This window comes from Narcine bancroftii, chromosome 10 (genome assembly GCF_036971445.1).
Source record: "Narcine bancroftii isolate sNarBan1 chromosome 10, sNarBan1.hap1, whole genome shotgun sequence".
NCBI lineage: Eukaryota > Metazoa > Chordata > Chondrichthyes > Torpediniformes > Narcinidae > Narcine > Narcine bancroftii.
This window is the reverse complement of record NC_091478.1, coordinates 96,144,138-96,155,702: the sequence shown is the minus strand read 5'-3', so window position 1 is coordinate 96,155,702 and position 11,565 is coordinate 96,144,138. Positions and strand designations below refer to the sequence as shown.

At 47.5% G+C, this 11,565-nt stretch overlaps 1 protein-coding gene across 2 annotated transcripts in view; it reads right to left on the bottom strand.

Moving 5' to 3' along the window:
* Positions 1–492: 492 nt before the first annotated feature.
* Positions 493–11,565, bottom strand: part of cmtm4 (CKLF-like MARVEL transmembrane domain containing 4) — a 34,857-nt gene continuing 23,784 nt past the window's right edge. Inside the window, exons 3-4 of one of the 2 annotated variants that reach the window (XM_069899536.1) lie at positions 11,128–11,226; positions 493–1,143 (exon numbers count right to left, since the gene is read on the bottom strand). In XM_069899536.1, coding sequence (XP_069755637.1) covers positions 967–1,143; positions 11,128–11,226 — 276 coding nt within the window. In that variant the 3' untranslated portion in view covers positions 493–966. The remainder of the gene's footprint in view (positions 1,144–11,127; positions 11,227–11,565) is intronic. The other variant, XM_069899537.1, reaches the window with a different exon arrangement.

Sequence of the window (11,565 nt, the reverse complement as noted above, 5' to 3'; positions counted from 1 at the left end):
TTTCCCTCTGCAGGTGCCTCCTGACCACCAGCAGTTTGATCTTTCTGCTGCAGTTAAACCTCTCCAGCCTTGGTGAGACATAGGAAAGAAAAGAGAGTGGGGGGGGGGATGGTGGGAGTAGAAAAATAGAGTGAGAGAGGGAGGTTTAGAGTGGATGGGAGCGAGACAGAGGGAGAGAGGAGGACAGAGTGATAGAGAGTGTGAGGAAGTGCAAAAGGAGAGAGGGGGAAGGGAGAGGGGGAGGGGGAAGGGAGAGGGGGAGGGGGAGGGGGAGGGGGAGGGGGAGGGGGAGGGGGAGGGGGAGGGGGAGGGGGAGGGGGAGGGGGAGGGGGAGGGGAAGGGGGAGGGGGAGGGGGAGGGGGAGGGGAGAAGAATGGGGAGGAGGGAGGAGAAGGAGGAGAGGTGAGGGGGAGGGGAGGAGGAGGAGAGGCAGGGAGGGGAGGGGGAGGGAGATGGAGGAGAGGGAAGGGAGAGAGAGAGAGAGAAGTGAGGTCACAATTAATCTTTGGACTTTTATTTTACAGAAGAGGCAAGTAATGACGAGATGAGAGATGGCTGGTGGGTGGGTGTTTCGTTCTCTGTAGAGCCTGAGCTCGGTGCTGCCATTGAATTGCTAGGGTCTGACATCCAATGCACGCTGAGCCAAACTGAAACCAGGCAGTGGGTTGGTGGGTGTGTGTCATCAGCTGAGACTCCTCTACTCAGGTGGCCGCTGGTGCGAGGGGTGTGGGTAGGGAGAGGCAACACTCCCCTCCCCTCCTTCTGGTGGACGGAGCTGGAAGCACGGGGATGGGGAATTGGGAGCCAGGACAATTGTTCCTTTAGATCCTCTCGGCAAGGTACTGTTCCCATTGGGAACTCCAACCCACTCTCCCCAGGCGCTGGGTGAGCTCTTTCCTTTGGCCGTGAGTCCAGCAACTGGCCAGCCGCTCCCCCGCACATTGGGAGGGAGAGAGCGGACATCGTTCACTCTTCTAGCCGTTGTATCTCGGGCTGGCTCTCTACCTCCCCCCGTGACTCGGAGCGAGCCCGTGTATATTCGCTGCTTTGGCTGGTGACCTGTCGCCGGTCCGTCAGACGCCATATCTTCACCGCTACGTACGAGTTGACCATGTAGGCCCCCGTGGCCAAGAAGCCGAACACCTGCCAGAGGGGAGAGGAGGAGAGATGGTGACGAGTGATCCCCAGGGCTATGAGCAGCGAAAGCAATCCACAGATGTTGGAGATCTAAAACCAAAGCAGAAACTGCTGGAAGATAGAACAGTATAGACCCTTTGGACATCGATGTTGCCCTGACCTATATATTCCTACCAAAAAAAACTAAACTCTTCCTACCTTGGAAACCTCTACATTTCTACTATCTACATGCTCTCTTTCTTTGGATTGGCTTCGCGGATGAAGATTAATGGAGGGGTAATGTCCACGTCAGCCGCAGGCTCGTTTGTGGCTGACAAGTCCGATGTGGGACAGGCAGACATGGTTGCAGCGGTTGCAAGGGAATATTGGTTGGTTGGGGTTGGGTGTTGGGTTTTTCCTCCTTTGTCTTTTGTCTGTGAGGTGGGCTCTGCGGTCTTCTTCAAAGGAGGTTGCTGCCCGCCGAACTGTGAGGTGCCAAGATGCTCTCTAAGAATCTCTTAAATGCCCCAATGTTTCAGCCTCCACCACCACCCTGGACGAGGCATTCCAGGCACCCACAACTCTCTGCATAAAAAAAAACCACAAAGAGCAGGGGTTCCAGAACAGATCCCTGTGGAATTCTAGTAGTCAATAACCACCAGAGTACTTCCCATCCACTACTACTTTCTGCCTTCTGCAGGCAAGCCAATTCTAATCCACACAGCCAAGATTCCATGGATCCCTGCCTCATGACTTTCTGAACAAGTCTCTCCTGGGGGACCTTGTCAAATGCCTTACTAAAATCCATACAGACCTCATCTACCACCCTACCTTAATCAATTTATTTTGTTACCTCCACAAAAACTCAATTAGGCTCGCGAGGTAAGACCTTCCACTCACAGAGCCATGCTGACTATACCCGAGTAGACTGAAATTCTCCAAATGCTCATAAATCTGTCCTTAAGAATCCTCTCCATTAGTGTACACATCACTGGCGTAAGACTCACTGGTCTATAATTCCCAGGATTCTCCCTATTACCTTTTTTAAACAAGGGGACTACATTTGCCATTCTCCAATCCTCTGGCACCTCCCCTGTGGCCAAGGAGGATGCAAAGATCATCACCAATGCCCCAGATATCTCTTACCTCTCTTCCTACAGCAACCTGGAATAAATCTCATCCGGCCCTGGGGACTTAGCAATCTTAATGTTTTTTAGGAAGATACAGCACTTCCTCTTTCCTAATCTCAACAAGGTCCAGCACACAAGCTTGTTCTATTCTGACCTCACCTCAATCAAATTCTTTTTCTCTGGTGAATATTGAAGCAAAGTATTCATTCAGGGCACCCCAACCTCCTCTGCCTTGAGGAACATGTTGCCTCCTTTATCTTTAAGTGGCCCTATCTCCACTTTCGTGAGCCTTCTGTTCTTTGTGTACGCATAGAATGCCTTGGGGTTAATGCTACTTGCAAAAGGCCTTCCTGTAACCCTTTCAACCCTCCTGTCCTTTCTTAAGTTCCTTCCTGGCTACCATATACCAGTGATTTTCATGAGTCCTTTCTGTTTTTTGCTTCCTAAATCTAATAAATGCCTCTTGTTTACTCTTAATTAGTATCCTCGGCCGTTTTGTCACCACGGTTCCCTTTTCCTACCATCTTTTCCCTGTCTCAGTGGGATAAGCCTATCCAGAACCCCACGGAATTATCCCTAAATATCCTCCACATTACCTCTGTTCTTTTTCCCATGAACATCTGTTCCCAATTTACTCTCTCAAGTTGCTGCCTCCTCTCATCGTAATCAACCCTCCCCCAGTTAAACACTTTCCCATTTTACCATATAACCGTTTACAGCACGGAAACAGGCCATATCAGCCCTACGAGTCTGTGCCGGTTCACTTGAACAACTCCACTAGCTCCCCCCTCCCACTCTCCGCCCATAACCCTCCAACCCCCTCATATCCATGTACACATCCAATCTTCTCTTAAATGACAGAAAGGACCCTGCCACAACTATCTCCTCTGGAAGATCATTCCATTCTGCCACCACTCGCTGAGTGAAGAAGCATCCTCTAACATTTTTTCTAAACTTTTGTCCCCTTACCTTATGCCCTCTTGTTCCAACCTCCCCTGACCTCAGGGGAAAGAGTCTACTCACGTCTAGTTTCTCTATTCCCTTCATAATTTTAAGTATCTTTATCAAATCCCCTCTCAACCGTCTACATTCCAATGAATAAAGTCCCAGTCTTCTTAATCTTTCTCTGTACTCTAGATGCTGTAAGCCAGGCAACATCCTTGTAAATCTTCTCTGCATCCTCTCCACCTTATCTATATCCTTCCTATAATTTGGAGACCAGAACTGAACACAATACTCTAAACCTGGCCTCACCAATGCCTTAAACAGTCACAGCATTACTTCCCAGCTCCTATACTCTATACTATGATTTATGAAGGCCAGCATTACCATATGCCTTCTTAATCACCCTGTCTACATGGGAATCCACCTTCAAGGAACTCTGTACCATAATCCCCAGGTCCCTCTGGCCTCCCCTTAACTGCATAAGTCCTATTCTGGTTATTTTTTCCAAAATGCAGCACCTTGCACTTGTCTACATTAAATTCCATCTGCAATCTTTCAGCCCACTTTTCCATACATTTCCTTCTGTAATCCAAGAAAACCTTCCTCACTATCCACCACTTCCCCTATTTTCGTATCGTCTGCATATTTGCTTACCCAGTTAACCACCCCCTCCTCCAAATCATTAATATAAATGATAATCAACAGGGGACCTAGCACCGATCCTTGAGGCACTCCGCTCGTCACAGGCTTCCATCCTGACAGACAGTTGTCCACCATGACTCTCTGCTGTCTATCTTCCAGCCACCTCTGAACCCATCTCACTATCTATTAATCCCTAGTGACTGAACCTTCCTTACTAACCTTACATGCGGAACCTTATCAAAAGCCTTACTAAAATCCAAATAGATCGCGTCAACCGCCCTACCTTCCTCCACTTTTTCTTGTCACCTCCTCAAAAACCTCAACTAGATTAGTCAAACATGACTTTCCCTTCACAAACCCATGATCAATCCCTGCCTATCCAGATATTTGTACATACTATCTCTAAGAATACCCTCCATAACTTTCCCCACCACCGAAGTCAAACTTAATGGCTGATAATTACTTGGCCTGCACCTTGTGCCTTTTTTAAATAACAGAACTACATGTGCAACCCTCCAATCCCATGGCATCACACCCTCCTCCAGTGATTGTTGAAAAATCACTGACAGTGCCCCCACTATTTGCTCCCTGATCTCCCTTAATGTCCTAAGAAAAATCCCATCAGGACCAGGAAACTTATCAACCTTTATTGACCCTAGAAGCTCCAAAACCCTCTCTTTACTAATCCCTATCCTTTCCATAACTAAGTCATTTGCCTCACTAATCTCACATAGTCCAATGTCCCTTTCCCTCATGAATACAGACAAGAAAAAAATTGTTCAATATCTCCCCCATCCCATATGGTTCCTCACATAGTCCACCGTTTCCATTTTACAGTGGACCTACTCTATCCTTAACCCTCCTTTTACTATTCACGTATCTGTAAAAACCCTTAGGATTCACTTTCACCTTATTAGCTATGGACACCTCCTACCTTCTTTTTTGCCTTTCTAATTTCCCTCTTAAGGTTCTTTCTGCAATCTAAGTAACGATCATACATCTCATCAATCTTGTTTCTTATATTTAGCATAGGCCTCCCTCTTATCCCAAAACCAACTTCTGAATTTTCCTAGAAAACCACAGCTCCCTTGAACTTTTGGCTTTGCCTTTCGTCCGGACTGGAACATAAAGATCCTGTACTCTCAAAATCTCACCTTTAAATACCCTCCAATTTTCTTCTACATTCTTTCTGGGAAAAAGATCAGCCCACACAACTCTCTGCAAATCCCGTCTCATTTCTTCAAATCTGGCCTTCCCCCACTTGAAGACCTTCAACTTCAGACCTGACCCATCCCTTTCCATAATTAAGCTAAAGCAAATGGACCCGTGATCACTGGAATCTTAGTTCTCCCCAACACTCACCTCGGTCACCTGCCCTATTTCATTTTCTAACAATAGATGTAACATTGCTCCCCCTCTAGTGGGCACCTCCACATACTGCTGCAAAAAGCAGTCCTGAACATACTGTATAAACTCTAAGCCATCCTGCCCACTCACTATCTGCTTTCATCTCTGTCCATAGCAATGCTAAAGCTCAGGGAGTTGTCACCATCACCAAAATGGTCCCCCACTGAGAGGCCTTTCACCTGACCAGGTTCATTACCCAGGACCATTCTAGTATGACCTCTCCTCTCGAAGGCTGGTCCACATACTGTGATAGGAATTCTTCTTGGATCCACCTGAAAATTCTGCCAGTCAATATTTGGGAAGTTGAAGTCTCCCATAACAACAACCCTGTAATTTCTGCACAATTCCAAATTCTGTCTGCTTTCCGCTCCTCGGTGTCATGAGGGCTATTTGGGGGCCTATAGTCAACTCCCAGTACAGTTATTGCTCCCTTCCTATTTCTGACTTCCACCCACTCCGACTCAGTAGGTACTCCCTCTACAGAGCCCTCCCTTTCTACAGCCATGATTCTAACCCTGACCAGTAATGCTACTTCCTCTTCCCTTTTTTAACTCCCATTTTATCCCTTTTAAAACACCTAAACACCTGCATCAGCCAATTCTGTCCTTCCAACAATCAAGTCTCTGTAACAGCCACAACATCATAATTCCACATCTTGATCCATGCTCTTAGTTCATCTCCTTTATTCCTAATACTCCTTGCATTGAAACAGGCAAATTTCAAAGCCTCCAAATGACTACATGTATGCTTCCTCCCTCACAAACCCACAACATCATCCTTTCCACCTTATGCTTTATTCTCTGCACTCACATTCTGGTTCCCACCAACTCTCCCCCAACAGCTCTAGCAAGCCTGACTATCAGGATAATGGCCCCTCTCCAGTTGAGGTGCAGCCTGTCCTTTTTGTACAGGTCAGACCTTCCCCAGAAGAGATCCCAATGATCTACAAATCTGAACCCCTGCACCAACTCTTCAGCCACACATTCATCTAGAGTACTCTGCAGATCCGAATTGCATTACAAGTCCCGATGTCGGTCTGGAATGAGGGCTGTAAAGGCTCACCATGATGTGATGGGGACTGGCAGGATCGAGCTATGTGGAGAAGGCTGGGACTCTTTTCCCTGGAGCGATGGAGACTGAAGGGTGACCTTACAGAAGTTTATAACATCATGAGGGGCATGTATCAGGTAGATGGTCACTGTCTTTCCCCCTGAGTAGAGGAGTTTAACACAGGTTTAAGTTGAGAGAGGGAAAGAGGGGCAACATTTTCACACAGAGTGGGGTGAGCATGTAAAAGGCGCTACCAGAGGAGAGAACAATTCGAGCATTTGGACAAACATGGATAGGAATGGTTTGGAGGGATGTGGACTGAACACAAGTCAGTGGGACTAGCTTGAGTAGAAGGCATGGTCAGCATAGACAAGTTGGGCTGTGGAACTCTGTGTCCTCTATGACATGCCACGATGGTTCCCGGAGAGTGGACTATTTATTGATGGGTACTGACACCACGTCACAAATGATGCGCAAGTTCCCACAGGCAGCAATAATCCATTCATGTCACACAGCCACAGCACAGAAATAGGCCCTTCTCACACCCCGCACCCTCCCGGAATGGTGACCATTACCACAGATATACTCCAAAATAACAAGAGAACTGGAAACACTCAGCCGGACACACTGCCACTGTGAGAAGAGAAAAAGGGCCAACATTTCAATTTGAGGTCTCTTCATTCTGACCAAAATGTTGACTCTGATTCTCTTCCTCCAGATGCTGCCTGATTTGCTGAGTACTCCCAGCATTTTGTTTTTATTTCAGATTTCCAGCATCTGCAGCATATCGGATTTTCACCCATTTATACAGATCTCTTTTCATTCCTATCAATTTCCCACACCAGATTCCACCATTCACAGGACCTGCACATCTTTGGGATGTGGGAGGAAGCCGGAGCATTTGGGGGAAACCCACGCAGTCACAGGGAGAATGTGCAAACTCCAAACAGACAGCATCCCCGGGGCATCAGAATCGAACCCGGGTTTTTGGTGCTGAGAGGCAGCAGCTCTACCTGCTGTGCCACCCCAATGATATTACCCGAGAAAGAATCTTCCTACCCAGAAAGTAGTTGGAATCTGCAGCTCGTTGCCTGAGTGGAGGCAGAGATTCTCCATAACACTGGAAAAGTCAAAGACACACTGAATGGGAACAGCTCTCCATCCTATGGGTACCCACCACCCCTTTACCTTTACCTTTACCTTTAACCCCATATTTACTCTCCGCGCTCTCATCAACTCCTCTAGTATCTTGTCGAGAACTTGAATCATCAAGGCACTGAATGCTTAGAGCCACGTGCTGGTAATTAAGACCATAAGACATAGGAGCAGAAATAGGCTACTCAGCCCATCGAGTCTGCCCTGCCATTCAATCATGAGCTGTTCTATTTTCCCACAGCCCCACTCCCCAACCTTCTCCCCATAGCCTTTGATGCCCTGGCCAATCAAAATCCTATAATCAAATGCACCCAATGGCTTGGCCCCCACAGCCACCTGTGGCAACAAATTCCACAGATTCTCTATCCTCTGGCAAAAAAAAATTTCCACATCTGTTCTAAATGAACACCCTTCAATCCTGAAATTATGCCCCCTTATCCCAGGCTCTCCCACCAGGGGAAACAACCTTTCTACATCTATTCTGTACATGCCTTCCAACATTCAAAATGTTTCAATGAGACCCCCCCCTCATTCTCCTAAATTTCAATGAGTCAAGGCCAAGAGCTGTCAAATATTCCTCGTATTATAACTCTTTCACACTGGAATCATCCTTGAGAATCTCCTCTACATCCTCTCTAACGTCAGCCCATCCTTTCTTAACTGAGGAGCCCAAAACTGCTCACAATACTCCAAGTGAGGGCTCACCACTGCCTTATAGAGCCCCAACATCACATCCCTGCTCTTTTATTCTATTGTTCTTGAAATGAAAGCCAGCATTGCACTTGGCTTCTTCACTACCGACTCAACCTGCAAGTTTACCTTCAGTCTATCCTGCACCCAGGACTCCCAGGTCCCTTTGCATCTGGGCATTTTCAACTTTCTCCCCATTTAGAAAATAGTCTATTGACTTTTTTTAAAATTCTACCGCAGTGCATGACCATACACTTTCCAACTCTGTATGTCATTTAACTCTTCTCTGTCCATTCTCCTAATCTTTCTGCAGCCTCCCGGTTTCCTCAACAGTACCCGCTCCTCCACTTACCTTCGCATCATCTGCAAACAATGCCATAAAGCTATTCATTCCATTATCTTAATCATTGACATACAATATAAAAAGAAGCGGCCCCAATATCGATCCCCGTGGAACACCACTAGCAACCGGCAGCCAACCAAAATATGATCCTTGCATGCCGACTCTCTGCTTCTTGCAGATTAGCCAATGCTCTACCCATGCTAGTACCTTTTTTGTAATTCCATGGGCTCTCGTCTTGTTAATGTGCGGCACCTTGTGTCTTCTGAAAATCCAAATGCACAACATTCACTGCATCTCCTTTATCCAGCCTGCTTGTCACTTCTTCAAAGAACTCCAATAGGTTTGCCAAGCAAGATTTTCCCTTAAGGAAACCTTGCTGGCTTTGGCCTATCTTGTTACGTGCCTCCAAGTACTGCTCAGCCTCATCCTCGACCATCGACTCCAACATCTTCCCAACCATTGATGTCAGCCTAACTGGTTTATAATTTCCTTTCTGCTATCTCTCTCCCTTCTTGGGGCGACATTTGTGATTTTCCAGTCTTCCAGGACCATGCTAGAATCTACTGATTCCTGAAATGCCTCCACAATCTCTACAGCTACTTCTTTCAAAACCCAAGGGTGCAATCCATCTGGTCTGGGAGACTTGTCCACCCTTAGACCATTTCTGAGCACCTTCTCCCTTGAAGTAGGAACTGCACTCACTTTCCATCCCTGATGCCCATGGACATCCAGCACACCGCTAATGTCTTCCACATTGATCACTGATGCAAAATACTCATTTCGGTCCTCTGTCATCTCCTCTGCCTCCCATTAGTATTTCTCCAATGTCATTTTCTCATGGCCTTATATCTACTCTCACCTCTCTTTCTATACTTGAAGCAGCATCTTGTATCCTTTTTGATATTATTTTCTGGCCTACTTCAACTTTTCCCACCTTATGTGTTTTAGTTTTCTTCTGCAAGTTTTTAAAAACTTCCCAATCCTCTATCGTCCCACTAATTTTTGCTTCTTTGTATGCCCTCTCTTTTGCTTTTACGTTGACTTTCACTTCCCTTGACAGAATTTTTTTTTTTGGTTATGCACCTTCCTCATTTCTCGGAGAAACTCCATCCATTGCATAAACACAAATGATCAGCATAAACACGTGGGGCTGAATGGCCTATTTTCATGCTGGAGTTGGCTGCACTTCCCACAGGTGTAGTCATAGGATGTCTTGATGGTCAGCATGAACAGGATGGGCTGAAGGGCCTGTTTCTGGGCTCTCTGGCTTAATGATTTAGTTGACGCATCAATATCGAGTTATACAGCATGAAAATAGGCCATTCAGCCCAACGTGTTTATGCTGACCAAGTTGTCAACCTGAGCTTGTCCTATTTGCCTGAAATTCAGCCCATGAACCTCTGAACCCCTCCTGTCAAGTGGACATGTCTAAATGTCTTTTAAACATTGTAACCATCCCCACCTCTACTACTTCCTCTTTCCATGTGCCCAACACCAACTGTGTGGAAAGACACCCGGGTCCCTTTCAAATTTTTCCCCTCTCCTGGGATCCAGACCATTCCTGGGAAAAACACTGTGACCTTTCACCTTATCTATGCCCCTCTGATTTTATAAACCACTATATCGTGACTGCTCAACTTCCAACGCTCCAGGGAGGAAAAGGCTCCCAAACTATCCAGTCTGTCCTCAATGATTCAAGCTGACCTGTCCTGTAACATCTCTGTTAATCTTTCCTGCGCCTCCCCAACTTAATGTCTTCCTTCCACTTGTAATGTGACATCCCTGCTCCTGTACTCATTGCTCTGACTGACAAAAGCAAGCAGGCCAAATGTCTTCTTCCCCATTCTGTCTACAAATGAGGCTCCTAAGGGAGTTGCTGCTTGTCAGGGGAACCCCCGTGGGGCCTTGAGCCCATCTGGGGGAAGAGTCCAAGATGCCAGCTGAGACAGCATCCCTGGATAAAGCAGAATTGAGAGCCTCCTCCCGTTAGCGATGGCACTCCCACTGAGATAGTGTCAGCACCAACGTCCCTTTCACAGGGACTGCACCGATCGTTGTCCGCGGCAAGGCTGAACAAACTGCAAGAATGTTCAGTGGAGAGACTGGAGTCCATGGGGAGAGGCAGATTCGAGGGGGTGGTATCAGGAGGGGCAGTGATTGGGGACAGAGGTGAATTGGACAAAGGGCCACAGTGGCAAATGGAGAAGGCTTCTGCAAGGTGCCTTGTGATTGGGGATAGTCTAAAAGGGAAGTGGGAGCAGATTGCGGGAAATTGGAGTTGATAGGTCAGGGAATATTTCCCTGGAGACCACAGACAGGGGAATGCCTGCCAGGGGTCACAGGTCAGGGAATGCTTCCCTGGGGCCTAGAGATCAGGGAATATTTCTCACGGGTCACAGGTCAAAGAATGCTCCATTGGGGTCCAACGGTGAGGGAATGCTCCGCAGGGGTCACAAGTCAGGAAAAGCTCCTTTGGGGACACTTTTCCAGGTCTCCAGTGATACGACACTCCCCTGGGGTCTCAGGTTAGGGGAAACTCCCCTGAGGTCATAGGAGGGGGAGGAGATGCTCCCCAAGGTCTCGGTTGGGAACACACCCCCAGGTTTAGGGTCGGCTCCCACTGGTTCAGTACATCCCCAGGTAACTCACCACTGCCGCGATCTCCCCTTTGCTCTTGTGATTCATAGCTGCCAGGACAATGGAGGCGATGAGGAAGAGCAGGGCACTGATGATGGTGTTGATCAAATCCTGAGGGGAAGGACATCGGCAAAGGAATTATTCACAAAGATCCTACTTCATCTAGCTTTTCCAGCATTGGCAGTATTTTGCTTCTGGATCATGGGCTGAGGGAGGTGGCACACATCACCGCAAACATGGCCTGAGGAGATACAAACTGACGCAACTGCTGAGAGCGTGTGAAGGGAGAACGAAGATCTCCCCCTCCTTCTTCAACCTTTCATTCACCATGGTTCTATCCCAGCCTCTGCTACTGTCTGTGACTGTCTGGGTTCTCCCCACCCACCCCATGCCCCCACTTGCTCTACATTTCCTCCCACATCCCAAAGCCATGCGTGCAGGTAGATTAAT